Here is a 15827-nt window from a genome sequence, read left to right as displayed (position 1 = left end):
ATGGTGTTGAAGGAGAATATTGAAAGTGCCATGGGCTGCCAAAAGAACCAACAGATCTGTTTTGGAAGAAGTGCAGCCAGAGTGCTCCTTGGAGACCAGGATGGCCACACTTCATTTCTCATACTTTGGACGTAGTGTCAGGAGGAACCAGTTGCTAGAGAAGGATGTCACATTTGGTATGGAGGAGGGTCAGAGAAAAAGAGGAAGACCCCCAGCGTGATGGATTGGCCAAGGGGCAGCATCAATAGGCTCAAGCGAGGCAGTGATAGTGAGGTCGGCCCAGGATCAGGCAGTGTTTCGTTCTGCTGTGCGTAAGGTCGCTATGAGTCGGTACTGATTCGATGACACCTAACAGCAACGATAACATTTACTTATTAACATCTTAAATATTTATATTTGAGAAATACACTTATATTTAAAGATAAATATTTAAAAAAATATTACCACTATAATGTAAGGCTGGTGGGATCACAGCATTTTCCTATCTGCTTCATTTTAGTTTTATGGAAGAGTATTGGCACTGCGTAGACAATAAATAGCTGTTGAAGGCATGAAAGAATGACTTCTTTCCCAATAACTTTTTTTTCCAGGCTAAGGAGCATGAATCTCTGCATTTCTGATCAACTTCAAGATAACTTTCTCCCATATATTACTTTAAACCTTTTTATCAGCACACCAATTAAAAGGGTTAAAACTAAAAAGATTGACAAAACCAATAAAGCTGGAGAGGAAAGGGAGGAACTGGAACTCTGTGCATTGCCTCTGAGAGTGAAAACGTAATAGTCACTTGCGGAGCATTTTGCCGTTTCTTAAAGGGTTGACTACATACCCAACATACACAACCTTGACTTCCAGTTCCTCAATATTTTCACTCAATAGAAATGAAGATATAATTCACAGAGATTTGTATATGAATGTTGGTAGGAACTGTATTCAAAATATCCAAAAATTCAAGCAACCTAAAGTATTCAAATATGGGGATATAATGGAATGCTGGTGTAGCGCTGTAGGATCAGCACTGGACTACGAATAACACATCAGCAGTTCAAACCCACCATCTGCTCCTTGGAAATTCTATATAGGGTCGCTGTGTGTCGGAATCAACTTGGGACTCTTAACAATGACAATTAGTCAATAAAAAGAAATGAAGTACTGAGTATGCTACAACATGGGTGGATCTCAAAATCATTGTGCTATATGAAAGCACTTAGACACAGAAATAGGCAATGTGGATGATTATGTTTACGAAATGTTCTAGAAAATGGCAGCTGATTTTACTGACAGAAAGATTAGCTGTCATCTGGGCCTGAATTGGTAATTGGGATGTTCTGCAAAGGGCACTCCGGAACTCTTGATAGTGATGCTGGTTTCCTGGGTAATATTCATTTAACTTTAAATGAAGTCCTGGTGTGGCAATGTGGGTTAATGCGTTGGACTGGAAGGTTGGTTTGAACTGCAAGATCAGTGGTTCATGCTCACAGGCTGCTCCTCGGAAACCCTATACAAAGTCGCTATGAGTCGGAAGCAACTCAACAACACTTAACAACAACAACATACTTTAAATGGATGACTTCATTTTATGTAAATTATACTCAATGAAGTTGGTATTACATATTTATATTATATTGTTGTTGTTGTTAGTGCCATCAAGTTGGTTCTGACTCAGAATGACCTTTTAGAGGGTTTCCAAGGACCACCTGGTGGGTTTGAACTCCTGACCTTGTGGTTCACAATCCAGTGCTGACCCTACAGTGCCACACCAGGATGCATTTCTTTTTATGCATTTGCTTGAGCCAGGGAATAAACTAATTTGTTTAACAAGTTTCTCCTCTAACTATTACTATTAATGAAGACTTCTGTAGGGATTTCTTTTAAATCTGGAGTGGTTATGAAATATCTTAGAACCAACATTCTCTTAGTACAAAATATTCTAAAAAGCAAAGCGAAGCAGAAATGTTTCCGTATCTTAAATTCAGACGTGCTGGCAGGTAGGTGCTATTATTTCAACTTTAATAGACAGGGAAACCATGATCCACAAGTTTAAATAACCTGCTCAAAATGATGCATCCAGGGAGTGATTGGGGTCAGGTCTGAGCTGTAAGCTTGTATTTTCTTTACTTCTCTATCCTATCATCTCACCCCACTCCCTTCATTAAACTGATGATTATAGGAAACAACTCACCACTGTACTATTTCCTCACGTCTCACAGGAATCTTTTAACATTAAACTCAGACTCAGGCAGTTTTTACATCTGGCCAAAATGTTTGTTTATAAAAGACAAAACAATTGCTACGTTTCAGCAGTTTTTATATTCATTACGTTCGCCATTTTGCAATCATCATAACTATACATTTCCAATTTTTTTCTATTACTCAGCACCTCCTAATTAGTAACTCTCCTTTTCCCACCCCTCTTTCTCCATCCCTTGTAAGCACTAATAAACTTGGGTGTCTATACACGTGCTTATTTTAGATAGTTCACACAGGTAGGATCATACAGTATTTGGAAATTTTTTTGGTTTATAATTTGTTTCACTTAATATTATGTGTTCAAGATTCATCTATATTTTAGCATGCATCCAAAGTTTAACTCTCTTTATGGCTAAATAATATTCATTATATGTATACATATATACCATATTTTTATCCTTATCTGTTGATGGATGGTGGGGTTGTTCCCATACTTTGTGATTGTGAATGATGCTGCATTCTACGAGTATCTGTTTTGTGTCCTTGCTTTCAAGCCTTTTGGCTATACATGTCAGAGTAGAATTGCTGGATTTTGGAAATTTTTTATGTTCATCAAGTATTACTTTTTAGGTAAGAATCTCAGAGTAAATGATAATAAATTTAGGAATATTTTTATTTCATATAGTTGACTTGTAAATATTCTCATTATTATGACAACTTGTTTAAGTATTTATAATTCTAAGTTTTTACTCCACCACTCATATGTCAGTTTGTCATACTGTAGTGACTTGCGTGTTACTGTGATGCGAGAAGCTATGCTACAGGTATTTGAAATACCCATTGTAGACAAGTTTCAGCAGAGCTTCAAGACTAAGAAAGATAGGCAGACCACTTCTGTAAGTTAGCCACTGAAAACTCTATGAAAAGCAGTAGGAATCATTGCCTGATAAATGCCAGAAGGTGGAGCCCCAAAGGCTTGAAGGCACTCAAAATATAATTGGGGAGAGTTGTGTCCCCCACTTTTCCCCAGTCATATTTTGTAGAGATGAACTTAATGAAGTAGGTGGAGCAGAGCTTTTAGGAGCTTCATTTGCTGATGTCAGAAGAGACTCTGAAACTTGCTCTTGAATGAAGAGAAGGGAAAGCGACTGGAAGAAATGAGGAACTGAAAGAGCTGAACAGAAAGTTTCAAAAAGGTAGCTTGAGAAGACAAAGTAAAGTATCATAATGAAGTATGCAGTGCACAAAGAACTGGAGTTACAAAACCAAAAGGGAAAAACATGTTCAGCATTTCTCAAGATGAAAGAAGTGAAGACAGAATTCAAGCTTCAACTTATAATACAGGTAAGTATTGAATGATGCAGGAAGCATCATAAAAATATGAAAGGAATACACAGAGAGTCACTGTACCTAAATAATTGGTCTGTGCTCAACCATTTCAGGAAGTAGCATATGATCAATAACTTACGTTATTGAAGGAAGAAGTCCAAGCTGTACTGAAGGCATTGATGAAAAGCAAGGCTCCAGGAATTGATAAAATACAAATTAAAATGTTTCTGCAAACTAATCTAGCACACTGTCGTCTTCATTGAGAACCACGGTGCCCTTGATTTGAACCACAGTATTTTTAATTACCTTATGTATATGAATGTTGGACACTGAATAAGGAAGACCATAGAAGAAACCAGGCATTTGAATTCTGGCTTTGGCAAAGAATATTGAAAATGCCGTGGACTGCCTAAAGAGCAAACAAATCTGTCTTGGAAGAAGTACAGCCAGAAATGTTCTTAGCAGCCAAGATGGCTGGATTTTGTCTCTTGTACTTTGGACATATTATCAGGAGGGGACCAGTCCCTGGAGAAGGACATCATGCTTGGTAAAGTGGAGGGTCACAGAAAAAGGGAAAGACCCAAGTGGGCTCACATATACCAACAATTGTGATAGCGAGCACAGAACTGAGCAGTGTTTTGTTCTGTTGTGCATGCTGTGTGTCAGAACCAACTCAAGGGCACCTAACAACAATAAGAACAATAAAATACATTTGTTTTAAGACGTACTTTGACAATATCATGTACCATATTTAATGTAAGCATGTAATGACTTTTCTTCCAAAGGTGACCTTTTTTGCTTGTCCTCTTGTTTGTAGGTAGTCAGATACTTGGCTGGTTGTGGACTGCAAAGTTGCCAAATGCTAGTATCAAAGGGTTATCCAGACATTGGGTGGAATCCAGTCGAAGGAGAGCGATATCTTGACTTTCTTAGATTTGCTGTCTTCTGTAATGGTAGGACTTGATTCCTTGTGTTCTTCTAGGTCATTATTAAAACTGTCTGAACTGAGGGGTGTTATAGAACAATTTGGAGCCCTGGTGTGGTGCTGTGGGTTAATTCACTGGACTGCAAAATCAGTTTGAACCGCAAGGTCGGTGGTTCAAGCTTACCAGCTGCTCCTCAGAAACCCTATACAGGGTCACTATGGGTCGGAACCAACTCAACAGCACTTCACAACAACAACAACAATATAATGATTCACCTCAGTATTTTTACAAAGAAGTGAATATTTAATAAAGAAACCAATTATTTTATTAGCAGTTCTGTCACGTTATAATTTGTTTTGTATTACTTATTTTTATAGTGATGTCATGCTTTTATCATTAAATTAAAACCTTTAGCACCTAAATTCTTGTAAATATTTGCAATTGAATTTTAATGTTAGTTAGAATTATGATATTATTCTCTTTAACAAATCAGTGCTTTTATGCTTCCATAGTGCTTTTTTGAACACTGAAAATTTTAAGTGAAAAGAGAAGAAATGTACAATGTTTTCTGTATGTAAAAGTAGTGATTTATATAAAATGTGTTAGCATACATGTTAAGTTTGTTATTAGTTTTGCATTTTAAAATAAAAACGTATTATAAAATTTATCTGTGTAGAACGTCCTTGTAATTATTAGTATTTGTTTGCTTATGTTTCTCATTTGACTTTAGGGGAGAGTGTGGAAGAGAATGCAAATGTTGTGGTCCGATTGCTCATTCGGAGACCTGAATGTTTTGGTCCTGCTTTGCGAGGGGAAGGTGGAAATGGTCTTCTGGCTGCCATGGAAGAAGCCATAAAAATAGCTGAAGACCCTTCAAGAGATGGCCCCTCACCCACGAGTGGATCCAGTAAAACACTGTGGGTCTAATACATAAGCCGCCAGTTGAATTGTAGTACTTACTATTTGATTGAAATTTAACAAAGTATAATTGGCATTCTATTTATTACAATATAACTTGTAGGCATACAAGATTTCTCCCCTGGAAAATAATAATGTTGCAGACTTGGAGGAGAGGGTGGGATTTGTTGCATGTGTGTGTTTTCCATTTTTATAAGCCACCATTCAGAAATTACTACATTAGGACTCCCCCCTATTTCAGTATGATCTTAATAATATGACAAATGAACATGTACATTACAAACAGGGTCAACTTCCGAGGTATTCAAACCAAAAGTCCCCATTAAGTTGATTCTGACTCATAGTGATCCAATGTAGGGTTTCTGAGACTGTCAATCTTTATGAGAACAGATAGTCCTATGGAGCAGCTGGTGGATTTGAACTGCTGACCTTGTGGTTAACAACCCAACCCATAACCCACTACTCCACAGGGTTTAAGATTTCAGCATATATTTTGAGGGATGCAGTTTAATCTAGAACAGAGATATGTGGGATTTGAGGAATGTAGGGTAGGGTCTGGTCCCTAGGGAAGGAAATCATACTTGGTAGACGTCAGGTAAAAAGTGGCAGACCTTCAATGAGATGGGTTGGCACAGTGGCTGCAGCAGTGGAAACTAACATTCAAATGGTTGTGAGGACAGCACAGGGATGGTTGGGCCTCATGCTGTGGTTATGAGTTGGGACTGATTTGATGATAACTAGCACTGCAAAGTCGATTTGAACTACAAGATCTGTGGTTCAAACTCACCGACTGCTCCTCGGGAACCCTATACAGAGTCTCTATGATTCGGAACCAACTCCATGGCGCTTAACAACAAAAACCAACCAGGTAGGGTAGATGGTATCGAGGTAGGTGAGCAAATGTAATGACGTTGACAAAGTGCAGCAGTCCCTCACTTTTTTGAAAGCTCACTTTACACCACTTCACTTTTATGGCAGACCTACCAAATGAAATCTGAAGAGGGTTTTCACTTCTATGGAAAAAGGCAACAAGCCATTAAAGAGCAGTGAGAGTGTTGTTGCCAAGCGTCTTCACTGTGTCTCTGAGTGCTGCGTGTTCGTGCTATTTCAGGTCTTAGGTCAGTTGATTATTTTAGGTTTTAGGTTATTTTTGGGTTTGAAAACATGTAAAAATTTGTCCCATGTAAATAACTGGTAATTATTACCATCTTGTATAGTGGGTAGAGTCTGTTATATAAAATACTGACTCACCCTTGCTATTGTCGTCGTTAAGTGCTCTCGAGTCAGGTCCAACTCATGATGGCCCTGTGTAGGGTTCCGAGGAGTGGCTGGTGGGTTTGAACTACTGACTTTGTGGTTAGCAGCTTACCCTCATCGCCACACCAGGACACCTTACTATAAATATATTCTATTGTATATAAAGTTACTAAAACTTCATCCTTGGACTAATCTTTTTTTCTTTGTAAATATGCTGTGTATCGTTATAAACAAGAAGGATGTTAGTCATTCTTTCCCTTTGAAGGATATTTAATTATAAAATTCCCATAAATGTATTCATGGTAATAGAATGTCAGATTTGAACTTTAATCCATTTAGATTTTTCCCCTTCAATGTGTAAGCTGTGGATAAAAACCATTTATGTTAATTATCAGAAGAAAAACAAAGCATAGCTTAGTGATTCCTGTCTTCTGAGAGGTATGTAAGAGACTCGATATGTCACTTTATGATACTGTTTGCTTTTCAATTCTTTTGAAAACTTCACAAAAGTGATACAGAAGAAGAGGAGGACGACACCATCCATATGGGGAACGCCATCATGACTTTTTATGCAGCTTTGATTGACCTGCTGGGACGCTGCGCCCCTGAGATGCATGTGAGTGGCAGGATGCCTGGGGAAAAGCCTCTGGATTGATCAATTTGTGCCTAGACATAGATAGCTTACAAAAACCTTCAAAGCCAGTAATAATCTTCATGCTCCCATAGAAATAATGCCCAAACTCAAAACCACCGCCACCGAGTCGATTCTGACTCATAGCCACCCTGTATAGGGTTTCCGAGGCTGTAAATCTTTATGGGAGTAAATGGACTCATCTTTCTCTCTTGGAACAGCTTGTAGATTTGAACTGCTTGATCTTTCGGTTAGCATGCCAGTGCTTACCCTCTAGCACTACCAGAGCTAATTGCTAAACAAGCACTTGCTTAATTGGGAATGTTTTGTTGGTTGTAAAAATTAGTAATAAGCTTTTAGTACATGTCATTAATAGAGTATTTATTTATTTATCTGAAACTTTATAGGAGCTCTTGTTGCACAGTGGTTAAGCACTTGGCTACTAACTGAAAGGTCAGTGGTTCAAATCCATAAGTATCTCTGAGAGAGAAAACACCTGGCAGTTTTTTCCCATAAAGCAGGGCTGTGGAACATCTAGACCTCTGGCCGTATTGTTGTTGTTGTTGTTAAGTGCCATTAAGTCAATTCCAACCCATAGCGACCCTGTGAGCAGCTGGTGAGCTTGAACCACCAAACTTGCAGTTCAAACGACTTTGCAGTCTGACGCATTAGCCCACGACGCCACACCAGGACTCCCTAGCCTTAAAAGTTCTGTGAAATAATTTGGTCTGGCCCTGCCAAGGCAACCGCAGTTCTAGCCATCATATTTATTGTTGTTATTGTAGTTAGGTGCCATCCAGTCACATCTGACCCATAGTGACCCTGTATAGAGTTTCCGAGTAGCAGCTGGTGAGTTTGAACCCACTGACCTTGTAGTTCAGACTGACCTTGTGGTCCAGTGCTTATCTTACAGCACCACACCAGGACTCCAAGCCGTCGCGTTGTTGTTGTTACGTGCCGTTGAGTTGGTTCTGACTCTTAACAACCCTCTATAGGGTTTCCAAGGAGCAGCTGGTGAATTTGAACCACAAACCATGTGGTTCAAACCGACATTGCAGTCCAGTGCTTTATGCCACAGCAGCACACTAGGAGTACAAGCCCCATCATGTTGTTGTTGTTGTTGTTAAGTGCTGTTGAGGTGGAGTCAATTCCAACTCAGAGCCACCCTGCATAGGGTTTCCAAGGAGCGGCTGGTGACTTTAAAACACCAACCTTATGGTTCACAACTCACCTTGCAGTTCACTGTTTTATCCCACATTGCCACACATTAGGGGTGAGTTATTTCAATGTTTGGCCAAATACGGCAGATTAATTTTTAATTTTACAATTTTGAATGTCTTGTGAATGATGTTACAAATTTTGGCAGGTAAAAGGTTCCTCACCCTTGCCATAAAGATTGTTGTTAAGTGTCATTGAGTTAGTTCTGATACATGTGACCCTGTATAGGGTTTCTGAAGAGCAGCTGGTGAGTTTGAACCACTGACCTTGTAGTCCAGCACATTAGCCCTCAGTGCCACAGCCCTATGGGATAATTTTACTCTGTGTGGCACTATGGGATAAGCACTGAACCACAAGGTTGTTTGCGTCACAAGGTCAGTGGTTCAAACTCATCAGCCACTCTTCAGAAATCCTATACAGGGTCACTTTAGGTCAGAACTGACTTGATGGTACTTAAAAACAACAATATACAGTTTACAGTTGCTATGTGTTTAAATTGACTTGATAGCAAACAACATCAAAAAAACTAATAGACTATCCCCCACACTTTAAGAAGAAAAAAAGGTTTCCCTACATAATGCTCTTTCCCATTTTAGTCCACACAGAAAGTAACCACTCTACCTAGAGTAGTTTTCTTTATATACAGTATGCGTCCCTGTAAGCAAGCTACTACCTGGTTACCAATGGTATGGAAGAATGATGTGGGAGGGAGATGCATAAGGAAGGACAAGCTCTTCAATATAAATCAGTGTTTCTAAATTTTTTGACAAGATGACTTTAAAATTTCATAGAATAATGCTTATTTTTATCTGTAATATACTCTGATATTTTCCATTTCATTTTATTTTAGTATATTCTGTTTATTAATGTATTCACTTCAAAAACACCAGGCAAGGCTCATAAAATTGATTTCAAGACCTGCTAATGGGAAAGAAGCCAGAACTGGGAAGCACATTTCCCAGTGCTGGGTAGACGGTTAGAACTGCAGTTACATTTCTGCATTGGTATGTTGTGCACAAAGATTCTGGTAGCGTAGTGGTTACGAATCGGGCTGTGAACCGCAAGGTCAACAGTTTGAAACTTTACCATATCTAATGGATCTATTCTTTCTCCACCCTCAGTATCTAGATTTTGTTCTGTTTTTGTTCACTTCTTTTCACATAAGTAATTTAAAACATATTTGAAACATTCTTGTGAATAGAGAAGAATTACCTCGTTCTAATTTTCATTCAAACCTAACAAATTCTGATGAGATTTTCCTCTTAGTAAATAGAAATAAAATATATATATATTTAAAAAAAGAGAAGAACTTGCATGCTACAAGTGATTGGAAAAAAAAAAAAAAAGGTAACAACTTTATGTTGATGTGAGCATAAAGTTGTTTCTTTTAAAGTATATATTAAAGATCTGAGAAATTGAGAGGGAAATTAAGCATTTTATTCTATTGTATACCTGTGTGGAAAAACAACAAGAAACTAAGTTGATTAGTAAGGGACAACTATGGCATTTTTGAATGTTATTAATCTTCAATACCTAGTACTTGGTGTCAGAAATGTATTCTTAGTGGTGGAGAAAATAAATGCCTGACCTGCTAACTGGGCGCTTGTGGCTTGTTGAAGAGACTTACCAAGTGTCTTGATGTGCTCATATTCACACTCTAGGGTTATGCTGTGTGTAGTAGAACGCGTGCAGCGTAATGTTTAGATGGACTATGCCTTCTGTATATTCCATAGCACACAGCCTATTGCGGTCAGTATGGTTATTTTATCATCCAGTGGCATTCTAAAATGACGGTTAACAGTCACAGTCACCGTTTCCCCCCACATTTTAAACCCATTCTTTTGAGAAATTGGGTGGACTATAAATGGACATATAATTCAATTCTCATCCCAAAGCATAAAGAAGATACATCAATAAAAATTAGTGTATGATTAGGGTCTGAGGACTCCTGTTGTGGTGCTGCAGGATAAGCACTGAACTACAAGGTCAGTTTGAATTGCAAAGTCAGTGGTGCCAACTCACCAGTCACTCATCGGAAACCCTTTGCATGGTCGCTGAGTCGGAACTCACTTAACAACAACAACAGGGTCTAAAGATAATTGTGTTTCCATTGTATTACTTTCTTTTCTTTCCTTTGAATTTGATTTTGCTGAGAATGATTCTGAAATAGTGTGAAATGATTCCATAATTCTTCATGAGTCATGACTTTGCGTGTGATTTAAAAATATGAGAAGAAAAATGATTAATCTGCTATGAAAAGAATGTGATATTATGGTTTTCATTGTGTTTTTGTTTTTTGTCTGGTTTCTGTGTGCTCCAGAAATTACTACTCAGACCCTCTTCCCCCAATTCTTACTTGCTGGTTTTTTTGTTTTTTTTTTGGAAAAATGAATAATGTATTTATTTAAAAATTCAATTGGAAAATATTTTCCAATTTCTCACAAAGTAATTTTTCAATTTTAGTATGTACTTCCTTGATTAAAAAATACGCTCACAGTATTTAAATGCCATCTTTATAATATGCTAAATTTTTATATATTTGTGTCTTTGGGTGGGTCTTTAATTCTTTGCTTTTTTTGATCATCTTGTGTATTTCTATATCAGGAACTCTTTGTTTTGATGATTGTGAGTTTATATTTTAATTTAATATATGGTAGAGCTTAGTGCTCCATTTGATATGTAGTATATTTTGCTAGATGAACTCTAAAAATTTGAAGCACTTTTTTACTGTCAAATTGACGTTAAGTAGCTTCTAGGAATGCACATTCATAGCTTTGCTCTAAATTTTAGTTCCTCAAACAGAGGCTATGTTATATATATATATATATTGATGTATTTACATGTAATTTTGGGGAGTCAGAGCTTATAGACTCGGCAGAATTTCAACATGTTTTAAACTCTTAAAGAGGAATGAAAAGCACTGTTCTAATGGATAAACCAGTTGATCTAGGCTGTAGTAAAATTCAGTTTATGCTGAAGTTAATGAACTTGTCTGGGCAACTAAGTTATCAATGTCTATAAGCCTGAAATAGCAATCTTTGAAAGAGGTCTAATTTTATATATTACTTCTTAACAGAAAATTATTGTAGACTCAGGTTCCTATACTACATGTTCTTTAGATGTAATTATAACACTGATTTTGCCAAGTTCTTTTAATTTTCCTGTGTTTTCTTCTTGTTTAGTTGATTCATGCTGGTAAGGGAGAAGCTATTAGGATCAGGTCTATTTTGAGATCCTTAATTCCACTGGGAGATTTGGTGGGAGTAATCAGCATTGCTTTTCAGATGCCAGCAATAGCCAAAGGTAAGGCCCACTTCCATCCTTCATAATTGGCGTGATGCTTTTAAATAACAGCACTACTCAAAATGCCCTTTCTCTCTGCAGCGTAGTTACAGTAAGTTTCTTTTTTAAAAAAACCTATCAAACATATTATTTTATAAAATATTTTCTCTGATCTTTGTGGATTTTTATGTGCCAGGCCACAAAGCCGTTTGAACTGCAAGTTCGTTGGTTCAAGCTCACCAGCTGCTCCTGGAAACCCTATTCAAGGTCACTCACTATAGGTTAGAACCAACCCAACGGCACTTAACAACAACAACAGCAACATCACACTGAAATTTTCTTATTTATGTGATATTTCAGATACTTTTCAGAAAAGAAAAACTATGCACCGTGACTGTTTCAGTCATTTCCCATCTCTCCTGTTCTTTGGTCTCCATTTTTCTTTATCGTTCATGACCTTAATTTCTTAGTTCACTCTTGTCATTTTCATTGTCACTCTGTCATCATGTTCTTCTTTCCAAAATAGTGATGTCAGCATTTGGCTTAGAGATTGAAAACTTCCCGTGTGTTGAAAGAATCAAGACTAAAAAGATCATATTTTAAATAGTTTGTGTGATGATTGAAAGTCACTAAATGATTTGCTAAGGAGCCCTGTTTCAGGTCGAACTGCTTACCACAAGATCAGCAGTTTGAATCTACCAGCCACTCTTCAGGAGGAAGATGCATCTGTACCCATAAATGTTTACAGCCTTAGAAACCTTATACATTGGAACTGACTCGTTGGCACGTAACCACTACTACCCCACCCACCGACTACCAAAAGATATGTTAGATTCCAGATTATGCTTTGTTTTAATTTTTCCCAATTTCAGTATTGTTTAGTTTTCAGTAATTTATTAAGTATAACACGGTTTATTTTCATGCAAACCTCTAATTGTACAAAACCAAAATATGGTTGAAAGTGCATCCATCCATTCATTCATTATGCCCAAGAGGAGGCGACCTTACAGTGCCTCAGGTATTTAATCAAGGACTCACTGGGTACCTGAAGGTATTGGACCCTCGGTGTAAGCATACGGTTACGAGATAGGAAGATCTCATATGTACCACCATTACAATCCTGAATTATACTATAAAGTGATATTAACTGCCAAAATAATTGGACACTTAAATTATCGACTTTTTTACCTTGCTTCTAACTCATGTTCTTTTACTTTAAAGTAATATATTTTCCTTCCATTTTGTGCCACACAATGACCCTTTCAAGACAAAGAATCATAATAGTGGTGAAGTTTATGAAATAGGGAAACCTTAAATTTTGAGGTAAAATGAGAAATAACAAAGAATATGAAATGGATTCTGGGAATTCTCTGATCTCTCAGAACTGTCCCCAAATGTTCCATATACCTCCCAGTTTCCCTCTGATGTCTGCTGTTACCAAGCCTTCAGTATTTTCCTTTTTTTTTCTTGGTCTGCTGAGCTATGCTATAATCATATTATTTCATGACCTTTTTCTTTATGCCTATTCAGTATTCTGTGTACATTGGGCTGAAAGATATTTTTGTGAGGTATCAAAGTGTTCAAGAGAAAAATACCAGTTTGAGGACTAAGGTACACCTGACCCAAGCCATGGTATTTTCTCACATGCACGTGAAAGTTGGGCAATGAATAAGGAAGACCATAGAAGAGCCGATGCATTTGAATTATGGCGTTGGCAAACAATATTGAAATACCATGGACTGACAGAAAAACAAATCTGTCTTCGAAGAAGTAAACCCAGAATATTCCTTAGAAAGGAGGCTGGAGAGACTCCGTCTCTTGTACTTTGGACAGAAGGGATCAGTACCTGGTGGACATAATTTTTGGCAAAGTAGTAGTTGTTGTTTAGTGTCATCAAGTCAATTCCAACTCATAACAACCCTGTATAGGGTTTCTGAGGCTGGAAATCTTTATGGGAAGAGACGCTGGTGGGCTCCAACCACCGACCTTGTGGTTTGAAGTCCGGGCTTATGCTGTAGAGTCAACCCACTCCTGGAAAGCTGGAGGGGCATGGAGAAAGAGGAAGACTCCCCAGCGAGATAGACTGACACAGTGTGCTCCAGTGTAACAACAGTTGTGAGCATGGTATAGGACCAGGCAGTGTTTCATTCTCTTGTTCGTAGTATGGTCACTGTGACTTGATGATACCTATCAACAGCACATTTATAAGATGAGTTAAGTTTTGGAAACAGAAGCCATTTGGCAGTGTTGAATTCCCACATTTTCCTTCTACTGCTTTCCTTTCACAGAGAATGTAGATTGAAGCTGGTATGTTTTGATTTTACTGTAGACATGCATTTAAATCAACTGTAAAACTTAAACCATCAATGTGATTTTTAGTTCAATGAGGAGTCTGTTAGTTCTTTGTTGTTGTTGTTGTTATGTGCCATGGAGTTGGTTCCGACTCATAGTGACTGTTCAGGGTTTCTGAGGCTGCAAATCTTTACAGGAGCAAAAAGCCTCATCTTTCTTCCGCGGAACAGCTGGTAGTTTTGAACTGCTGACCCTGAGGTTTGCAGCCCGACTCGTAACCACTGCACTACCAGAGTTCCTTAAGCATCTTTTTTTTTTATCAGTAATAATTTTTATGCTGTTTTCTTTACTCAGATGTGATGTTTGACTCTAAAGTGACTATTTCCCCCCCTCAGTTTTAGTAAGGACTGTCCTCAGATATTTTTCTCTGACCTATTCTAAAGCTAAAGCCTGCCCCAGCATAATGATTATACAGGGTGGACTTCAGTAATCTTGAAAGGAAGCATGGAATCTCAAAAGAGGGTCTTCTGCTTCTTGATCTCTTGGCCCCAGCATGTTTGGGCAGCCTGTGCGAGGCTGAGTTTTGGGAGTGGTGGATACTGCCAGCACCTTAATCTAAAGCCAGTGCACCAGGTCAGCCTCATTCCAGTGTAAAAGCTAGGAGTCTAAAAGGAGGCAGTTTATTACTTTCAATGTCTACAATGTGTTTGAGAGGTTGGTTAAGACAACACAAACACTGTGACAACTTGTTTGAATTTTCAATCCTCGGCAGACATAGTTATTTAAATAAAAGTGTATTGAAATGAGTGTCTACTTAAATGAATGTTTAAAACTTATATTAGGATCACCTTTTCCTTAGGCACAGCTATGCCTTAAAATAAAAGAATCCTATAAATTTAAATTCCCTATATAATGCCATCTAAGGAGAGACTAAAACTGGATGTTCATCTAGACTTTTCAATGCAAGTTATAGCATAATGATTAAGCACTTAGGGTTAAATAAATTCTAATTGGATTTTAAATACAAATTTTGTTGTTAGGTGTTGGCCTATCAATTCAGACTCATAGCAACCTTACGTACACCGGAACAAAATGCCCCCAGTCATGTTTTAGCTACAATTGTTGTTACATTTCAGACAGTTGTTGCAGTCGCTGTGTGGATTCATCTCGTTGATGGTCTTCCTCTTTTTGCTGATCCTTTATGCCTTTTTCCAAAGTATGTGAGAAAAAGTCTGGCTGTCTTTGTTTCTAAGGAACATTCTGGCTATACTTCTTTAAGGACTTTTTGCTTTCTTCAAGCAGGTCATTCAATATTTGTTTGCCAAAACCATAATTCAAATGCATTAGCTCCTCTGTGGTCTTCGTTATTAATTGTCCACTTTTTGCACATCAGGTACATGCTAGTCCTCAAGGTAAGGTGTTTGTTTGTTTGTTTTTAAACACTTTAAAGAGTCGTTTGTTTGCAGCAGTTTTGCCTAATATAGTATAACTTTGATTTTTTTTTTCTTTTTAAGGTTTTTATTGTGGATTGAATGAAAGTTTACAAGGCAGATCATCGTTTTACATTCAACAAATCATACACCTGTTTCATTACAATGATTATAATCCCCTCCATGTACCATTAGTTAGCGTATTTCTCTCTAGCCACTTTAGCTTAAAAAAAAAAAAAAAGAAAGAAACAGGCATATGTAATAATTTACATTTCCAAAGGGCACATTCTGTAAGTCTGCCTCCTGGCCACCACCTCTTAGTCCCTCTCTTCTCGTGAATCTAGAGCCCTCAGC

At 37.8% G+C, this 15827-nt stretch overlaps 1 protein-coding gene across 1 annotated transcript in view; it reads left to right on the top strand.

Moving 5' to 3' along the window:
- Positions 1-15827, top strand: part of RYR2 (ryanodine receptor 2 (cardiac)) — a 786033-nt gene that overhangs the window by 457037 nt on the left and 313169 nt on the right. Inside the window, exons 45-48 of the mRNA XM_006872010.1 lie at positions 4337-4472; positions 5176-5362; positions 7131-7236; positions 11652-11772. Coding sequence (XP_006872072.1) covers positions 4337-4472; positions 5176-5362; positions 7131-7236; positions 11652-11772 — 550 coding nt within the window. The remainder of the gene's footprint in view (positions 1-4336; positions 4473-5175; positions 5363-7130; positions 7237-11651; positions 11773-15827) is intronic.

This window comes from Chrysochloris asiatica, unplaced genomic scaffold (assembly GCF_000296735.1).
Source record: "Chrysochloris asiatica unplaced genomic scaffold, ChrAsi1.0 scaffold00179, whole genome shotgun sequence".
NCBI lineage: Eukaryota > Metazoa > Chordata > Mammalia > Afrosoricida > Chrysochloridae > Chrysochloris > Chrysochloris asiatica.
Note: the sequence above shows the minus strand (reverse complement) of the source record. Positions and strands in the feature narration are given on the sequence as shown.